Raw genomic sequence first — 21,063 nt, forward strand, 5'->3', positions numbered from 1 at the left:
AGTAAAAAAAAGTGGGGGTTGAAATTAAAGAGGATTAACAAAAAAAAAAAATATTTTTTTGTGACTGGAAATATAAGCTGCATTTAGCTTACACTATTAAATACCATTTATGTTTTTTTTAATCATCGTAATAAAGCTACTTTTTGTATTTATTTTTTTCTATACTACCGCGATTTCTTGTAAATAATTAATTTATATATTTAAAAACAATATTTTCCGCCATGCAGCTAATGAAAAGCTGCCTGACAAGCACAGCCTGCAACTTGAAACTGATAACTTACCGCCCCTCACTTGACAGCAGAGGAAGAGCTCATAGCCCTCTCGAAAGGGTCCTGCCATCTGGGATATCTCCTTGCCCTGGGCATCGAAGATGCGCGGCTCCTCGGGAGGCACTGAAATGGATGCAAGATAATATGCCACTTTAGCGGTCAGTCCGGTCCATAATGCGCAGCATTGCTACTTACCAACTAGGGTCAGGTTGTGCCTGAAGTTGCGCGTTGGTGAGTTGAAGAAGTCGACGCGACACCGATAGACGCCGCCGTCCTCCGGCTTCACATCGTTGATCTGCAGGCGCGAATCCTTGGGATTATCGCCGATGCTGAAGAACAGACGTTGCCCCAGATCGCTAGCTATGGCCGCATGTGGCGCCAACTTCACGTTTCCGCCCCGCGAGTCCAGACTGCAAGAGGAAAATTAGGGGGGGTGATGAAAGTACAAGTGTAAGTGAGGGGGCGTGGCAGCATGTAGCGATTATTAGATCTCATAAATAAGCATATGCGAAGAGAGCATAAGTTGGCAAACGTGGCTCACTGCCACCACCCACCACCCAGCGCCCCTCGCATAATTTGGGTCCATAAAAAATGACGCTCAATTTGCACACCATGAGCCAGGAGTTTAGTGTGGAGTGTTCCAGGACGAGCAAATGTATTCCGGCTCCTTCGCCTGCCCCGCGACTTTGGCAGCTTTGCGCAAATTGCAGTAATTTGTTGCTGTTTTAGTAAATTACTCAGTTTATTTCAGTACTCTGGGGTGGCCAGCTCCATTGCTCGTGCTGCATTTTGCCGCTCATGATTATCGAGTACCGGCCACTTCACGTGCACGACTTGGGCTGACACAGATCCGGCCCCCTTTTGCCATCCATAAACCCCTTTTAATGAGTGCTCCCGAGAGTTTTGCGAGTGTTTCCCGGCTGCCGGCTGCGGCACGCAAAGTCGGAAGGCATTTGCCACTTGGCATGCAGGGCACACGCTGGCTGCCACAATTTATATTGAAAATTTATCAGCGCAAATTTATGGAAAAAAAGCTGGAAAATATCATGATGGCTACGGCTCCATATGCGTGTGTGCGTGAAAATTTGCTACACTTTAGCAACGACAGGCGTAATCGGATGTGCTTTACATTTATTATAACAAAGTGGATTATGACGGGCGCATCCTTGCCCCAAAACAACCTCACACATACACATACACTGCTGTGCGTTGTACGCACATGTGGCAGCTGCCGGAAATAAGCCAAAAGCGCTCGGCGAGAAAAAAATAACACGTAAGGTGTAGCAAAAGGATGCTGACGATTATTTCACGCTCCTGATGGACTGATGGATGGATGGACGAACGGACGGATGGATGGATGGCTGTCTCGTAGGCTTTTGGAGGGGATGATTGCGCACCAGTGACCCCCGGGATGTATGCACATATAAAGCAGTAGTTTTCGCTAACCTGTACAGAGGAATGCCCGTGGTGTCCTTGAACCACAGCAGCAGCTTCACCGAATCCTGCGACGTGGGCGGCGTCAAATCGCAGGGCAGCTCCACCGTTTTGCCCAAAGCGGCCCAAACCAATCGAGCGGGTACTGAAAGATAAAGAAGGTTTATTATAGCGCTGCACTTGAAGAAACTTCTAAAAACTAAGTAAGATACAAGAAAAGCTTAAATAAAATAAATCATAATATTGGTCAGTACATGTTATTTGGCAAGCCTAAATTTATATATCATACGAGTATATATATCATTTAAGATCTGCAAATGAAAATTGTTGTAATTTTCATAATATTTACTGAAACCCTTTTATAAAAATTTTTAAAAGGCTAGCAGTTTTCCGTATTTCATTTCTACTGTGTTTTTAAGAGCATATTGATTTCCCACGCATTTTTTTCGCTTTTTCTTTTATTTTATTAGCTGTCGTCGGCAATCGAAGTTGATCCTGGAGAAATGCCTCGCACTGCGATATATATTTATTTATTATTTGCACTTCCTGCATGATTCGGCTGATTGTTTGTTATTTTAACACAATGCTTCCGCTTGCCACTCGCGGCAGAGCCGCCCCCGTCACCACCACTCACCCGAAAACGGTCAACGTCCCACCCCGCCCACACCTGCTGGCAGGCCACGCCCTCCGACACCCACTACCGCCCACCGCCTTGTACCGCCGTTGTCGCATTGTCCTTGCTACGCTTCCGTTCGCCGGTTGTCGTCACCAGCGTCGTTTGCCGTTGTCGAGCTTGATGTTTCTTTTTTGGTCCTTGTCGACTTCGTCCTGCCCCGGATTTTGCTTCCTTGCTTTTGATTCAACAGAAAAAAAATGATTTCTTGTGAATTTGTGCGCTGGGCCCATGTTTTGTGTTATTTTATTTGACAGGGCAACCTGTAAAATTTCCACATTGTTTCCGCCTGAGCGGCTTCTTTTATTTTTGCTCCACCTGTACAATAATGCGGCTGTCGCTTCGTTTGGAGGCCTCGTTATCTGGTTCCTTAAAGCAAAACTGTATGCTTAACTTGGCCCGAGCAGCAGAGCTCTGCTCTCAGCTTGGTTTTTATGCAGTTTAAATTCCGAACTAGATCGGCTCAGCCTTTATGGCTTAATTTTAAGCGACACCATACTCTGGCCTCGCTTTTATTTAGTGGAATAAACTTGAAAACACTCTTTTTTGTTTGCTGGCGTTTTTAGCTGCTCTTTGATGATTTTCAGCGCAAGTAAATGGGATTAGAGAGCGAGCGAAAAAAGCTGGAAAAAATGTATGCAGCAGAGCAAAAATATTTGCACATTATTGAAGTCCCAGAGCGCAGCTTGGTGGTAAGCTGTGTTCTTTTGGCCGCAAAGCCAACGAGTTGGCCATTTGTTATAAGTTGCATACTTTCCGGCGCGCACTCGCTGACAACTTGAGTAAAATGGCAAACAAAATGGCTGGCAAAATGCTGCTTCTGCCGGATTCTCTGCTGCAATTTGTCAACGCTTTGGCTTGCGGCGTACTGTGCAAATATGTGGGCAAAACGAGAGGAGACGACACCTAACCCGTAAATCCATATGAATGGCCTCGGATATACGGATATGCGGAAGTGTTGTGGGGCCAAATGGCAGTGGCTAAATCTAAATCATGGCTGGCAGGCTATGAGAAGCAATTCAACTCCAACTCCTCCATCTGACCAATTATGCAAGGCGCTGGGAGCACTTTTTGATGTGCTCCACCGGGATTGAGATCTATTTTTAATTACCTCTGGCATTTGCCCAGTTGTTAGCGCTCCGTTCCCAATGATTTATGACCGCACTTAATTCTTCTATTGGCAGTCTGACGACGACGATGTGCCGTCGTCTTTGATGTGCCTTCAAAAAGTTCCAAGATCCAAGGCAAGCTGGCTCTACCTGCGGTCCTCCCTCGTTTTTGATGTTTTGTTTTGACACATCACATTATTTCCGCCTATTTTTAGCCACTTGTAATTTACTTAACCCATGAAGATGAATAAATGGGGGCGCGACTAGAGCTTGTAGCACTCAATTGGAATTTTGACTGCATGAGGGAGTTTCTGGGTAGCGCATCATTTGTGCATCGGTGCATTTGACAGGCTCTCAACGGCATGAATCAATTAATTTCCATCGAATTCGTTGAGTGTTTATGGCTGTTTTATAATTCCAATTAAGACAAAGGGGTGGGGGAAAAATGAAAATGCATTTCGGATGATCTCTCTGCGGATTTCAACCAGACCCGCACACACAGAAAGTGTATTTTATTTTATTTTACGATTTAACCATTTCCCACTGGCGCGTAAAGCTTTAAGTTTACTAGGGAAAAATTGCGCATACGCAACGTGTTACTTTGCATGCATAAACCAAGAGCAGCCAGCAGCTTTTCGTGCCCCATTTGGCTGGGAAGCCGGTGCCTCGGCTTCTGCCTGCCACAAGGCCAGAGCCCCAAGACAACGTTGCATTAATTATGCAGTGGTTGGAGGAGGCCTGTGCGGCTCTTCAAAGCGAGATTCACTCTCTGGGTTTAAGATATCCACGTAATACAGCCAGCGGGTATATTTAATTGATTTTCTTTTAAGCGAACGTTGGCTGCAAGCCAATAGTTTAATGAACTTTGGGCAAAATAAACCCACGACAAACGGAAAGTGTTGCAAGAACAATAATAGAAAATCAACAAAGCGTTTGGCTAAATAAACTTAGACTCACAGGCTGCCCATTAAGTGTGGCGTGTCATTGTAAAGAGTAGCCAAATACAATGAGAAAAAAAATGGTATTTGGCAATCTTTCAATATTTAAACACTTTTTTGTTGCAGCCAAATGGTTTTATTCAATTGATATTTAAAGCGTAAGCGAACGGAATTCGGATCGGGCCATTGAGGTTGTCACATAACACATAACACATAACACATAACACATAACACATAACACATAACACATAACACATAACACATAACACATAACACGTAGCACATAGCACATAGATAACACATTACACATACGCACTGTATGCGCAGTGTGGTTTTGTTCTGCGGTTGTGGCTTTGTCTTCTTGGTGAATGGTAAATGGTAAACGGTGGAAGTAGGATGGTTGATGGTGGTGAGCAGCTACGCGTGGTTGGGGTTTGATTGAAACGTTTGCCAAACGCACATAAAAGTCAATTACGCAAAATATAAGTTAGTTAATTAACTGAAATCAGGGCGAGCTCAGCATAAATGTATATGTATGCATGTGTCCTGCGCTCTCTCGATCCTTAGCCCTTTTTTGTGTGCGTATCTGAGCGGCTGCTTGCATGGGGCTGCTAATGAAAAGTTTATTTAGAACGGTGGCAAGTCGGAACTAAACCAAATTACATGCAATTGCCAAGATAAATATTTGAGTTTCACTATTCAGAGCGGCGGCAGCAGATGCTACACTGCGCCAGTTTGCCATATGCCTTTCCACTCCATATAGAGGGGATCGCTTCGATGCTCCTACTGCCTCTTAAATATTTCATTCAGACTCCGGCCGGACTCTGCTTTCTCATTTCCTCAGCCACGGCCGACCTTACTTACTGCTTTTTATGCCACGACTGCCTTTGCCGCGTTGGGCCAAATTGTTTACATTTAAATTGTACATTATGGCAAACATACACACACAGACACAGAAGCGCACACACAGACAGTTGCTTGCCACAAAATGTAGCAAGTTGCGAGCGAAAGTGGTTGCCATTGCGGACGGAGGTTCGTCCGCCCCTGCTGCTCCTCCCATTTTTTGACCCAGCAGCTGTCGGGTCACGCCCGCCTGCCACGCCCCTTTGTAGTGTAGTCAAAGTCGTCAGTGACCCTAATGTACTTTCTCACACTTTTTAGCATGCATTACGGGCTGCCTAACATGGTTGCCTCCATTCAGCGTGTTTGTGTGTAAATAACTTTTAAAGTGCTTTACTCGCACACTCACTCACTCACACACACACACTCACACGCACACACTCACACACGCTGACTCTCACTTTGCTAGAAATGTGAGTATGAATATTTACTTATAATTAGAAATGCCAGAATGTTTTGTTTTCCCTGCTTCAGCCTTTGACTTTGCCCCTGCGTATTTTTCTTTTCCTGTGTGTCTCTGTGTGCGTGCTTGTATGTGTGCACTTCCGGTTGCCGCCATCTTTGAGGGCAAATAAACCCCAAAAAGTGCTTAACCTGAGTACATGACTCTTGTTGTCCGTGCTCTTTGTTTGGCCAAAACACTGGTAATGTACAAATTAAGAAGTTCCCTACACTGGGGACAGGCGTAAAAAAATAAATGTGCAAGAATTATTTAAAGGCAAAGTGTTTGGGTGAGTGTCGCGAATTCGTGGCGCCACAGAAGTCGAGCAACAAATGTTCGCGCCAGGCGATTCAATTAGGCGAAATATTTCTTGCCGGTCCGCTGAAATGAAATGTTCCCCAACATTCTCTTGCAGGCTTATTAATAACAAGTGTGTGCACTGATAGAAAAAACGCTATAAAGTTGATATTTTTAAAAGGTGTTTAAAGGTGCATGAGCCTATAATACACTTGTACGAAAAATAGCGAATGCAATATCTTCTTTTTCATTTTAAATAAGTATGTTTAAGAATATTATGAAGCAGTTTAGTAAGGCCAGTTTCAAGTCGGATTACAAATAGCTTAATATTTTGTCAAATTCGAAAATGCCATTCTTGTGTTAGAAAGTGCTTTATTTCAGGTGGATATTAGTAGCCACTCCCCCAGAATGTCCGAGAGTTTTCTCACAGTTCAGCTGGGGATTTTTCACAAATCCGGCAAGTCGTTGTCGATGTCGTTGTGGGTCAGCCAGCCAGCGAAGGCGGCCACTCTGCCGGCCTGGCAGTGAAAGTTTTCAAATTAAATTTTGCGACGCCATTTTCAATTAGAAAACTTCTCGGCCAAAGTCTCTTGCAGAAGCGCGACTCACTCGCCGCTTTTCCAAAAGCCACCCCCACCATCCACCCACTAACCACCCACTTTCCCCATTTGTCTGCTTGTGCCACATCATCGGTTCAAGTTGGCTTTAGCGTTTTTCCTCCGATTTTTCAGAGACCGAGAACGAGGAGGACCTTCTTGGCGTTGGTTGCGTTGCCTTTGCTTTCAATTAAAATGCGTTCGCTGTCATTTTGGACGTCGTATTGCACTGGCTACGTGATTTAATAATAAAATACGAAAAATATTCCAGTCAGCGCTTTGTTGTCCTTGTTGTCGGCCATTACGTGGCTGTTTTTTCTCCACTTTTTCTGTTTTCTTTTTCCTGGCTATTTCCTCTGTTGTCCTGACTCCTGGTTGTGCCTTTTTTCGCCTCGCAACTGTTGCTCGGGCTTTCTGGGGGCTTCGGGGACTTAACTCCGAGAGTCTGGAGGAGCATTTAAACAACACATTAAATTCAGAGCGCGAATGTGGTCGCAGTTCAGCACTCGCTTTGCCCAAACTAAAATCCTATTAAAGTCCATTGGGCCGAAATGCATGGATGTGCATTATTAATGGGAAAATTAGTTGCGGCTTTGGTTAATGTTGCTGTAAGCTGATTTCCTTGATTTATGGCCCTCAGCCCGGCCGTTTGTGTTTAATTATTTATTTGCTTAAACAGTTTTTTAATTGCAATTGATTGAATGCCACTTGCGGCATATTAAAATTTCAGAGCACCGCAATTACACGGAATCGCAATAGCAAGCGCTGTGAATGGTGAATGGCCATTTCATTCCACGTTAATTGGATGGTGAAACTGACCTCCAGTAGGTTCGACAGGTCGCTCTAATGGCGCGTAAATTACTTGATTCCAATTACACCACCAACGACCACCCAAACAAAAGCCGCTGGGTGTGAAGAATGTGGGCCACGCCCCACCAACACACCACACGAATTGCAGCAGCCGCAGCAGCTGGTACACATGTCCATGAATTATACAAATTTATGCGCTTTTAATTTTGGACCAAATGCAAAAATAACAAGCCACGTGCCAGGACGAAAGTCAAATACACTTTCCGCTGTCAACAGCAGCAGGATTGAATACCGGATGTCTTCCCCTGGACTAGTCAGCATAATTTCCATCGCTCACTGGAGCTGTGAAATGTGTTGGCTTGTGATGGCAAAAAAAAAGTGTCCAGGGACCGCAAGAACAACCAGTCGAAAGGGCTGAGAGTGAGCAGGGAAAACGAAACTGAAACTGAGACTGGAAAACAGTGAAAATGAGCAAATAAATTAAAATGCCAGCAATGGCACACAAAGCAGCCGCACGGCATTTAAAAAGTAAAATATGGCAACGACTTGCTGCAGGATATTTTTCGTCGACACAGCAACAACAGCGGGGGCATTGCTGCTCCTGATGCGGCTGCTCCTCCTCCTCCTACTGCTGCTGCTGCTGCTGCAACATGCAACACATGCTGCGCAACACGAGCCGTTGCTGTAGTTCCAGCTGGAGAGGAGGTTTTGGAAGAGGAGAGGAGCCGAGGCGCAGCTACAGGACACGACAGGACACAGCTCGCTTGGCTGCAAACAGGAGCAGCAACAAAAGCAGCAGCAGTAGCAGCCACCTCAAAACTGGGCCAAATATGCCGGGTGCTGGTTGCGTTGTGGGTCTGACAGGGGCATGGCACATTATTTACACGCGTGTTTATTATTTTCAATTAAAATGCACATGGCGAATTTCGTAGGTAAACATGCGACAGCGACCGCCTGCCTTTTGTGACTCATGTCAGAGGCAGCGGCAGCAGGAGCAGCACCACAACGAGAGTAACACACAGATACCGAATACAAATAGTTCGGACCAAACCTAGGGGCTATTTATTTATAGTGCGTTCATTTTCAAGTTGTCGTAAAATTGCGTAAAAATCATTTTTGAATTTGTGCCAGTTTTTCGAAACAGCACAACGCACAACAGAACTCGGCCCTCTGGCATCTGGGCACTATGGTGAGGTCAGGGTCGTAGTACCAAACCAGGTAAAAGGGGATTCCCTCGACTACTACTTTAGGCACCACAAAATAAAATCGTGGTCTTAATATTTTACTAAGTAAATATACTATTTATAGATCGAAGACCCAATTGGTAATTTCTCAGAAACCCCCTAGCCCATGCCTCTGTGCTAGGTACCACCGATTTAGAACTTAGGCCCATACACACATTTACACTATACTACACACTTCAATGGCTTCTTTGCCGCTTCGAAAATTTCCCCCTGACACGAGCTGGCCCAAAATATTTTTATGTGTTTTTAATGCAATTTAATTTCGTTGCCCACGCACCAAAAAAAAAATATATATATATTTGTATATACTTCTGGGGAAACCCGGGGCCCAGGGACATATTTGGATTTGGACAGAAGCAGAAAAATGCGTAAATGTTTGCCGTAGAGAGCCCAGTAATTCCGATTTAAATAAATCAAATTTTGTGAAGAGAAAAAGAGAAAATGAGCAGGCGCTGGCTTTTCCAGGTTTTTCCAAAATGAAAAGCAAGCCGGCGCAATGGAGGCTGATTGGGCGCCACTTCGGGCCAACGCACGGCAGTCATTGGAGCAATGCCTCCAGTCAGCAGTTTGCTACCGGAGTGAAAATCAATTTAATTATAGCCGACAATTAAATTTGCGCCGAATTAACAGCGACACTTCAGTGTTTTTTATCCCACTGGCAATGGCAGTCAACAGGCGACAGTCTGCAGTCTCCTGGCTCCATTTTCCACTCGCCAGTTGGACAAATGTCGCGCTGATTTCTTGTCAAACAATTTTTTAATCAGTGTCGCTTCACTAGAGCTGTCCTCGCCCTCCTTGCCCCATTTCCCCACTTCCCCATCTCCCCACTTCCCCATGTCGGTTTGGGGCTTTTCATTTCGCTGTTTCTCCAGCAGATGATGTTGGCGCCGCGCATCCTGCATCTCCTCCGCTCCGCCTGGCCAGAAAGCCAGTTGGTCCTCGCATTTACATGGCTTCTGCTTTATTTTTGGCTGCCAGCGCCGTCCTCGATAATTGCCTGCACATTTTGGGGAACGTTAATTCTGACACTGCCATGCCGAACAGCTGACTCATTGGAGCTGGAGCGCAGCGTCTGCTGCTTAATTTGACGAATTCGCATGACGCTGAAGCGCGAAGGCTAATTAGGCGCCTTGGCTTTGTTTTCGGCCAGTTCCCAGCTTCCAGCAGCCAGCGCTCAGTTCTCAGAATTCAGAGCTCAAAAACAGCAGCTCGTAACTTTTAACGATGATGCAGAAACAAGACAAGACAAGTGCCGCCAGCAAGTTTGTTGGCCTTGCGTAAACAAATAATTAAAATAATGTGACGGGGCAAGTGCAGCTGCCTGCCTGCCGGCGCGTATCTGAAGTATATGCAGATATCTTAGTATCTGTATCTGTAGCTGCTTCTGTATCTGCAGCTGCATCTGCGTTTGCCATCAAGCGCAACTTTCGAACGCCCCCCACATGACAAGTGCAGATGCAGATGCCAAGTCATGGGAACTCGCCGCCGCGTTGACTTGCACTTTGGCCCAATTTTTGGCCTACACTCCCACCCACACTGGCATAAAAAAGAGCTTGCTTCTTAAGAGATATTCCAGCAAAATACAAAGAAATTATAAATAAATGTTTCAAAATAAATAAATAGATTTACACAGCTTTGTGAGCTTAATTTCAGGTTGCATATATGCGTAAATACTAAACCAATTGCAATACCTCAGATTAAATTTCATAGCCATTTTAAGCATAAAAGTTTGGCAAATATCTTGAGTTTTCCTCATTAGGGGGCTTGTTTTCCCAAGTGCAGCAATGTGTTGTGCATATGCTGGAAAAGCTTTTAATTGTTTGCTTTTGTTTACCAATGAGGCAGCTGTCGCGACCTCCTTCGACGCCGAAGCTCGGCACTTGCTGCTGCTGATTGCTCTTTTTTGTTGTTGAGCTAATTGATTTATTTACTGTGTGCGCCTGTTTTGAAATAATTTCATGCTAATTTGCTTGTTAATCGTTCGCCTCCTCCACCCATCAACACCCAACCCCAAATACCACCCCCCTCCATATGAGTGTGCGTGTGTTTTAGCGCCATTTTGCCTGTGACTCAAAGGCGGAGCTCCAATGAAGTGTGAAGTGTTGGCAGCCTTTTGCGTTTGCCCCTCCACCGAATATTGTTGTTTTGTTTGCTTTGCTGCTACTGCTGTGCATTGATTGCTAATGAGCAGGGGCATTAGATGATTTAGTGCCACTCAAACCAGGATCCCCTCGATCCTCTCTATCCCCCCATACACCCGATTCCCGATTCCCGGCAGCGTTTTGTGAAAGCAAAACAAACACACATTAGAGAGCTCCACTTTCTCCGGCTCCACTTGCAACCCCTGCTACATTTCCCCTCCCCACACCCCTCGCTTCGTTTGCTGCGTGCATTTGACACTTGCGCCTTTCAATTTCTAGGGCCATAAACCAAATCGGCAACGAGTTCAATTCCAAGCTCAAGTGGCCATAGACCCCAAATGCTGCTCAAAGGACATAAAACCCCTATCGTCCATATATCAAATATATGGTGCAGACGAAGAAAAAATACCTACTTAAATTATCAGCACATTAGCATTCCGATTTGTCCATTAAATTTTCCACTTCAAAAGTAAATTACGCCCTATCAGTTTGATCGAGAATGTAATAAATTTTAAATATCAAGTCCACCATAAATCTTATTCCAAAGCATTTTCGCATTTAACTTGCTAGTTTATTCTACGTAAGACAGCAATGTGCAACACTTTTCTATTTTCGCCTTCCGAATCTTCTGAAGAAAAGTACAAAGAGAAGCCATATGCGTAGATTTTCTAATTAAAGATGTTAGTCATTCAGCTACTTTTAGAGAGTGTTTATATGGCGCGAATGATGTTCAAGTTGGAAATCACAAATGGAGTTATTTGGATTATATTTAAAGAGCCTTGAATTAGCAATTGGTAAGTAGTTCATCTAAATCGAAGGATATATTGAAAGAGTTTCTATTTGAGGCTGCATTTTTCTCTGTGAATAGATGACCATTTTTCCAGTGATATTTTCTCCATGTGAGCTCCCTGGTTTATGGCCACGCCCAAGGAGCCAGTTTGGAAGCCTTTGCTATCAATGCTGGTGCTATTTTATATCTGCTTCGGCAGACTGCCATAACTCAGACGTGGCGCACTCAATTTGCTTACTTGGCAACAGTGTGGCAAGATCAGGGGGCAGAAAGTGGACGCGGGCATGGAGCAGGGTTCAGGGTGCAGGGGGCACACCTCTGCGGCAGACGCGACTCCCTGGCCTTTGGCTGCTCGCCCAACTATTGCTATTGCTCGCTCCTTTTTGGCCATTTTGTAGCTATTTTATTTTGTATTTATTTGGCGCTTCTTTCGCCATTTTATGCTGTGACATTTCAGCGCTGGCTTCGCCGGCGACAAAATCCGTTTTATTTATATGCAAAATATGTAAATTTACGACCAGCACGACCCGCTTTCCCCCCATTTTCCCCCACCACCGCAGTCAACGAGGGAAAGCAGAGGAAACAAGTTGCGTACTTGTATTTTATGCACAGCATTGCATACTTATGGGCCACAACAAGATTGAATGTGTATCTGTGTGTGCTTGTTTTTTGCTGGCCGTGTGTGTTGGTGTTTAGATTTACAAGTGCGATTTCGATGGAGTTTATTTCATGTGCCGAATCGCCTTGCCCTTGATGGGAGACTAAAGCCCGAGAATTTACGCACGCATCTGCATATTTATGCATTTCGGTGTGGAATAAAATGAGTTGCCTCAGCCGTCTGACAATAATTTAGATAATTTTTGTTTTAATTAAACGCACAGCTGACAAACTGTTCAGATTTATGGGTCGCTGGCCATAAATAAAACCTCCAGCGACCGACCGCAACTGGCCAAGCTGGGAATGAAAATGCCAAGCTTAAAATGCAGCAAATGTAATTCGTTCTAATTTATTTACTCCGACCAATGCAATTTATGGCAGTTTCTGTTGTTTTTCTACAGCTGTATTCCTGTATTCCCATTTGCTCTGCTATTTTCAATTTGCAACAATTTATGGCAGCGTTTTATGCAAATCCAGCGACTAATCACCGCGCCACACGACTTGCCGAAGGGCAAAGCTGTCGGTAAATTAAAATTTAATAAAAATGCAAATTACCCAAATTGCAGCTAGCCGGCCACTCCCCTTCCGTCAATGTCGCCGCCCATTTGACTAATTTTCAATTAACCGCTGGGCGGAAAAATGTCCAAGTCAAAGGGTTGAAAAGCTGGCCATCCGAAAGTCCGCCAAGTGGAAAATGTTGCAAAACCGAAAGACAAATGAAGGGGAGTGGCCGCAGCGGGCGCACGTTGTTGTTAAGTATTCACAAACGAGTTGATTACGTGTCTCACATAGATTTGCCCTTTTCACGATTTCACAATCGAAATGGAATTTCCACTGAAAGTCGGTCGGGTAAAAATCACCAAGCAGTGCAGGAGGAACAAACGTTTGCTTGGCATGTTCAAGTGATAAATTCAATTTTCCACTTGAGCGCCACAACGAGCCCCATTCCGCAATGTGTGACTAATGGCGTTTACTGGTGGCCAGGTCATCGTCATCCCATTGCTGCTCGGCGGCGGCGGCGGCAATCAAACAGAAATCATAAAGGCGTGTTGTCCAAACATAAACATAGGGCTCGCCTCCTGACTTTGGATCCCATCGAACAAAGGCCAGCCCATCCAGTACGCCCATCTACGTTCATCACATCCCCATCCCCACGAGAAACGCGTGCCGTGCGGCGATAAAAATTACAAATTCTCACACCACCTCCACTTCCATTTCCACTCCCAGGACCTTCGGCTGGAGGTGTGCACTGGAGCGTTTACTCGGACTTGGGATGGATGCATTGTGCGGACAGGCCGAAGGGTGATGTCCCGGCGATTGCGTGATTCACCAGACACAATACAATATTAATCGTTTGGGGATTAGGTGGAATTACCCAGACAAGTGACTAGACTTGATTACAACGGCAGGTGCTTGTGTAATCGCACTCTTTTCATCAGCTAAAGTTAGAATTAACTGTGTATTGTTACTTTCAAAAAGTAGGACTTTGATTGATTGGCCAAACTATAATTAAATCAACGTTCAGTTCTCTTAAATGTTATGGATACACGTTTAAGGTAACAGAAATGCATTTCGGTAACTGCCACATGAAGTGAAATGTCGAAAAAAACTGAATTATTTAATTGTTATTATTATTTTTATGGCATATTTCCAGTTGTTTCCAAGTGGCACATTTAAAAGTAACTACGGTAGCTACAGCTACCCAGCTTGCAACCCCCAACCACCCGCTGTGAATTGGGCAGACAAACTGTGGAGTGGACAAATAAAGGCGCTCATAAAATTGAATTTTTTATGACTAACGAAACGAAACCCATGCCCCCGAAGGGTTAATTTCGAAGTGAACTGAAGTGGAGCGGAAAGCGGAGAGCTGAAAGCAGAAAGGACAAAGTGCAAAGGACCAAACGCTGTTGTCGATGGCAAACGTTAACTGATTTGCACCTTTTGACTTTCGGCTGACTAACAAACACAGGGTCGATGGTGTGATGGTGGTGGTGGCGCTGATTAACGGAAGCATTACTCACAGTCCGGAAAATCGATGGTGGGGCACGACATGGGGGATGCCAAGGGGGAAATGAGGAGTTCGGCGGGCACTCAATCAAGTGCAAAATGCAAATGCGTTGAGCAGCTAAAAATACCAGCAACAAAAGGGAAGTTGCGGCCCATAAAAGCCGGCCAACAGCAGCTGCAAGTGCCAGATCTTATGTTCCCTCCTCCGACAATCCGACTTTATAGAGTCCCTCCAGCGATTGTATCCCCCCGCTGGAAAAACCCCAACCATTCATCCTTAGTGTTGCATTTATTGCGCTTGTTAAAGGCATCTAAAAAGGGAAGCGCGAGCGAGAGAAACAAGTTAAAAAGTCATAAAATGATATTTATTTCATTCCGCTGCCGCGTAATGCGGCACTGCCAGCCATCAGCAGCCTCGCGGGTGGCATCATCGCAAGACCCAAACACGATGATGAGGAATCAGTGCACTGCGAGAAAATACAGCAAGCTAACTACATAGCTAACTACAAGTGGGTCAAACTGAGAACTCCAAAATGATATAAACTAATTTAATAAATAGGATCAATCGCATTATTGATTAACTAATAATAGAGCATAGCAATAACTATTTTCAACTAATCCCACCATTTTTTATTTTCCGTGTATCTGGAGCAGAAAGCTGAGCAGCTAGAGCGGCACCAGCTGACACCGAAGCTGGCCAAGAAGAAGTTCCGTAGATTTGCTTTTTATTTGAAATTTATATGCGAACTCGCCGCGTCCCGTCTCCCTTGGCAAAGTCGGTGGGAAACGCACAAAAAAGGATCTATGTGCCGGGTGGAGGATGGGGTAACTGCCTTTTCACACAACTATTTTCCGCTTTTATGTAGTTGAAGCTTTGACTTCTTGGCTGCTCTCGCCGAGCCACTGGAAATGGAAATGCGCCAGCGTTGTGGCTTTTTAATGTTTTCTTGTTAAAGTTTATTGAAAAACTTTGGCCAGTCACGTTTGAGTAGTCAGCGGGCGCAGTAACTTATACATATATAACTCTGAATACAACCACATACTCAGCTGGACGTTCAGGATGGCATATATACTACACCAAACTATATATTTGGGGGAGAGCGATTTCAGCGATTCGTTTTCCCGACCAGAAATGAAACATCTGCAGGAGTGCACGCCCCGACGCCCATGAAAATGGGCCAAAAGTGATTTCTTCTGTTTAATAATGAAAACGGAAACTTGTGCATATTACTTTATCTATTCTTCTGCCCGACAGGGGGCGTTTGAGTGCGCAGGGGAGTGGGGGTGGGGGCGTGGTCGTGTTTGCTCATAATTGAAATTTCGCGCTAAACAGGAAGTGGCTATTGCCAGCGCTTTTGTTGCGGCCAGTTCAAGTTGTTCGAGTCGTGTTGAATCAACTCGGTCTAAAAAGCTTTTCCAAGGGGGTGGTGATGGTAGCTGTTGCTGGTAGTTGTGAGTGGCACATGGCCGAGTTGCGGGGAAAATGCAGTTCATAAACAACAGCAGGAGATGCGAAAATGCAATAATATTTATGAGAAACACTCTGCGGCCGGGTATGGGTGCAGATCTGATGGCGAGATGGTCGAGTGCAAAAGAAAATTAAGACCGAAGAAGAAGAAAATGTGAAATGTGTGTGAAAAACATATGGAATGGCACGGGAGTGGGAGTACAAATTCCGCCCGGGGAATTGTCATTGTCTTCGCATCCACAGAAACTACAGAAACTACACATGTTCCCATCCTCGGACCACTCGCCTTTTGTGGGCCAAACAATGGTGCCTCATGTTTACCACTCAATAGTAGTTCTAAGACCAAGTTCTGCTCGATATTAGGTCAACATATCGATCGGCTGGGGCTGCACTTTTGTGACTCGGCCATTGAATGAGTGCCAACCTTTCAGCTTTTTAATGAAACCCCATATTTAACTAGTTGACAAAGGAGACTGTGTCTAAAGAGCATTTTATTGAACTTATACATTTCCTCGCTTTTTACCAAGTTAAATTGTGCTGAGTAAAAACTACACATTCAGTTAAGCTGCATAATCGATGCTTTTTTTTTAAATTTACTGCTAGTTGTCTATAGCATTTCAAAGTTATGTGCAAGTCTGTTTCTATCTTTAGTTGTACTGCTATAGTGTTTTACCTGGCTGGACATTCTTTCTCCCTGGCATTCCATCTATCGTGGTGCGCTTTTCCTTTCCTTTCCGGCACTCTCTGCATTTCCCGCTGCATCAATTTATTTTCCACTCTCGTGTCGGTGCCGTCTGTCAAGTCAGTTGCTCCCCTTGGCAGTTTCCTCCCAGTTTTTCCAGCATTTTCAGCCCACACCCCAGCCATTTCCACCGCACACACGTACTGTGTGCAGTGTGACATGTGCTTCCTCTTTTGTATTTTCGAGCTCCCTCCTACCGGTTTGTGTTCTCATTTCGTATTTGGTGCCACTGTTATTTTCCACATGTGAAATTGAACTTTGCATCTTGCTGCGACGCGTCGCAACTTCAGAGATACAAAATGCAACGAAATTTTCATTTGCCAGCGCCGATGTTGCACTTGACTTGTGGCGCATCTGCCGCCCGTGCGCCACCGACAAGCAGCCACCTCTGCATCCACATCCATATGCGCCACCTCCCTGCCCCCTCCAATCCATTCCCCAGCCATTGGTGCACTCCACATGGTGGGGCATCCATTCTGACCGCCTGGCAGCGCTTATGACGCTGTTTTGACACTGCGAACGCGCGCGTGTTTATAAATAAAATATTTATGGAAATATATATTTGTGAAATTTTTCCACGCTTCTTCGCTGGATGGATGGATGGGATGCTTGCCGCTTGTTTGTTGCACATGTGCTGCACCCTTCATCTGCAACTGCATCTTCTGCTGCTGCTGCTGTTTTTTCCTTTGAAGTCCATAAAAATTAACAAAAATCAATTTACAACACAAACGATGCGCTGATGAGGCGAGTGAAGAATGAGAAATGCCTGGGTAAATATATGTGGAGTGCCCTTGTGGATGTTTTCATGTTTTTATTGCAATCGAATGTGCGCTTAGTGACGCCGCCTGTGATCTAAACCACCACGCCCACTGCCCTTGGGGTGTTTTTTTCTCCCAGTGCATGCATATGAACACTTTTTGCGAGCGTGTTGATTGCCCATCAAAGCAAAGCCAAGGCCAGGGAAAAAGCAGCAGGAGCACAGCAAGAGATTTGCATAGAGGACACACACACACAATAAATCCCCCTAATGCCACAGCGCTTCAATACTTGTACACCTAAAAAATTAATGCAAAATTAAAGAAAAAATATGAGTATCAACCTTTTAAATCATATTTTACCATCATGTCATAATGATCATAATTTTAAAATAATGAAAGAAACACATAAGTCTTCTCAATATTTTTCTTTGACTAGATTGTGAGTTTGTGACTTATCAAGACCAATTAGAGTCTTTCGAAATCGGAATCTATTTTTTCCCCGTGCAGTTGTTGCTGTAGCGTCAGCAGGAACATAAAAATAGCGACGATTATGATGAAAATATTCATGCGACAAACGGAAGCCATATCTCCTGGCTGGTTGGCTCTGGAACTGGTTCCCCCAAAGCACGCGATGTGCTGGGACTTGTTTATGTGCCAACGATACGCAGCACATTTGGATTCCACTTAAGGCGTCACCACGCATCCAATGTGTGTGTGTGTGTGTGTTTTGGCCACAGTTTGAGATACACGCCGAAATTCCTTTAGCCAGATCAATAGCAAGTCAAGTCAATGGGAGTCGAGGCACTTGAGGGCCGAAGCTATGGGAAAAAAGAGGCTTTGCTGGCGTAGCCATGCAAATGCCAAGTTGAAACCGGAGTCAGACGAGGATTGGCGCTAATAAAGCGGCAAACGTAATTAAATTTAATGCCCGGGATGCTCAGACAGAAGCCAAACGTCCATGACGCCCAAGTCGGAAAATGTCTAAATCCGAGTATAGAAATTCAATTTACTACAAAATCCCATGCATCGGTGGGCCCGACGCTCGACGACGACAAACGGCAGCGTAATAGAAAATGCTGGAAAATGTGTCTCGATTTCGGCAAATCCTGTCATAAATTTCAGGCGCCTTTGGCCACGTCCCAACCCAACCAGCCCAACCCATCCAGTTCTCCGAAACAAGATCCTGTAAGGCAACAAAGGAAGGCGGCACGCAGACGACGAGCCCGAAAGGAAAATATGCTGATGTCGATGCCGAATTATGATTTGTTTTTGTCGACTGGCCGGCGGGCAGAAAGGGGCGGCATCAGATATTGGGGAAATGGGATTTGCCCCAAGGTTACCATCGACCGACCGACCAACTACTCGCAACAACAAGTTGGGACCAGTTGAGACGCTCGTAAAAAGCACAAGGCACCACCGGTTTTCCATCACTACTCGCACCGATACCCGGCGATATGGAATCCTCGAGCGGAAAGTCCGAAAGGCAGCAAGGCAGACCCAACACATCCTCGACCTCGCAAATTATAAAGTTGTTTGGTCAAAAGTGCTGACGCCTCTCGTAGCCATGGCTTGCAAGTTTTGTCTTCGTTTTGAAAAATGTGCCAAAAGCCAAGGCGAAAATGCTGGTGGAAAAAGTTCAGCACGTCTTATCTAACGCACATTGATAAGGATTTTTGGCAGTCGTCGCATGATTTGCAAGTTTGCACAAAATGCTTCAGCAAGATGAACGTTTTGTGCAGACGTGAGCGAAAATGCGATGACCTCTTGGCATAGTTTGGCTCCTTTTTTTCTTTTCCCCATCTAAGGACTTACATTCCAATGATCAAATCAAGTGGCCAGCGGTTCTGCGAGCTTATGGGATTGTGAACAGGTGTTGGCCAACGGAAATAAAGTTTGGGTTGAACGAAGAAGGCGCATTTGAATTAAAGATAAAACATCAACTTATGGTAAGTTCATTCCATATATGTTATGCATTCAGAAACTAACAAATTCATTTCGTACTAACATTAAATCTAGCTGAACCGTTAATCCCAAAACCACAGTCCAAACATTCCCATTCCTGGCTTTTCATATTTACCGAAGAGTTTCCCACTGGTTCTTCTGTGCTTATTTCGAATCCCACCAAATATTCCTGCATTTTAAACAGTTTCTATTGTCTGGGCAAATCCTAATGACGAGCGCAGACCATAACGAGCAAGACTTCCCTTCAATAATTTGAGGGGAAACCAGCAGCTCGCTACAGCTGCAAATAACTGAGTTTGATGCTGACTTTCTTTTCAGTTTTCGGTGCAAAGCGCACTCAACCCAATCCAATCCGACAAGAGCCAACCCAACTAGAGACCGAATCCAAAACTCCTGCCAATCGTTAGCTGTTATTGTTATTGCGAGTAATACAGTTGCTGCTGGTGGTTGCTGCTTGTACTCACTGTTCTTTTGAAAATCCTGCGACTCCTCGTCCGCCGAAACCGATTTCAGTTGCTGCAGGCAAGTCAACAGGACCAACGTGAAGCCGACAGCCCAAATCGTTTTCCCATTGTCCGGGCATCTCGTCCGTGATTTTCGATGTGTGTTGATGTTGCACTTGCAGTTCGTGTTGCTTTTGCTTTTGCTGTTGCCGGTTTGTCTTGGCCAATATGTCGTTTGCATGGCTGTTGTCTCGGTTTCCAGTGTATTTGTTGGCATTCCGCTTGTTGGCAATAAAAGCTGCATGGCTGTCATTTTGTCGTGCTTGCGGTGCGTTGTGCCAAACGCAAGACCGTCTCGTCATTTATGTGGCAAACTTCAATTTGACCAAAGTGTCAAAGAAACAAGCGAGAGTATACAAGTATTGCCAAGGAGTACAGAATGTTGCAGCTTGCCAGTTTGCAGTTGTCAGTTCGGGTTTCTGCGTTTTTGCGCTCCTGACCTGGCGCCAATAAACACGCGTCTCCTTGTTATGGCCGCTCGACTATTTCCGCTTCCGCCGTTGCCTTTAATGAAGCGCCAATGTACTCGTGGCCCATAAAAAGAGCATTTCCGCCGACATTTACGAATGCATGTCCGTGTGAGTCAGATCAAGTCCGTAGCATCGCTTAATGTGCTTTTACATGTTTATTCGCCCTTTTATGGACATTCCTTTCTTTTTTTTATTTCGGTGGATTGCTGGTCGGGAATCCTGCGAATAGAAAACCAAACGTCAAAACATGAGTACGTGCTGATTGTTTTTTGGGGGAGGTACACAAGAAAAAAATAAAGTAAAAATGTTTATAAAATGTTTAAAGAAAGAATTCACTTCCGAAAAGCTATTTTGTAGAGACTGAAAATACTCTATGTTTTTAGATCGCATATGGGAATATATTTATTTCACGGTTTTAATTCGAGTGTTGTAGCAAGTGGCTGGCAGAAATATGAAAAGTGCTAATAAAAATGTTTATACGTTGGACGTCAGGCAAATTGGACTCGTAAAGAGCTGGTCGAAAAGGGTAAGTCCAGAAGTGGAATCGAGGAGCCCATAAGACTGACTCACAAAGGAGTCGGAGCAATCGGAGGATTCGAGGGGAGCACACTCCTCAAAATTGGTTGTTTTATGTGGCCAGCGCATCGATGAAGTGTGATTAATGGCGCGTTTCAATGTGAGATGCGTAATTAAGGCTGTAGATTTATGTGCTCGCCAGCAGCTGAGGCATGACCTTCCCACCCCCAAGGAACCGCACCCCCTTCGTAACTTGGAACTCTCGACTCTCATATGCTTAGCCCCCGGGTTGTCGGCCCATAAAATCGAGCCCTCGCTGAGTGCTGCTTTATCACCT

General features: G+C 44.9%; 1 protein-coding gene across 4 annotated transcripts in view; it reads right to left on the reverse strand.

The window, feature by feature from the left end:
• LOC6617180 (nephrin) overlaps positions 1–21,063 on the reverse strand; it is a 62,618-nt gene that overhangs the window by 23,467 nt on the left and 18,088 nt on the right. For all 4 annotated transcript variants that reach the window (XM_032721458.1, XM_032721459.1, XM_032721457.1 and 1 more), the window contains exons 2-5: positions 19,702–20,429; positions 1,716–1,848; positions 465–679; positions 282–392 (exon numbers count right to left, since the gene is read on the reverse strand). In XM_032721458.1, the coding sequence (XP_032577349.1) occupies positions 282–392; positions 465–679; positions 1,716–1,848; positions 19,702–19,993 (751 nt within the window). In that variant the 5' untranslated portion in view covers positions 19,994–20,429. The remainder of the gene's footprint in view (positions 1–281; positions 393–464; positions 680–1,715; positions 1,849–19,701; positions 20,430–21,063) is intronic.

This window comes from Drosophila sechellia, chromosome 3R, assembly GCF_004382195.2.
Source record: "Drosophila sechellia strain sech25 chromosome 3R, ASM438219v1, whole genome shotgun sequence".
Taxonomy (NCBI): Eukaryota; Metazoa; Arthropoda; class Insecta; order Diptera; family Drosophilidae; genus Drosophila; species Drosophila sechellia.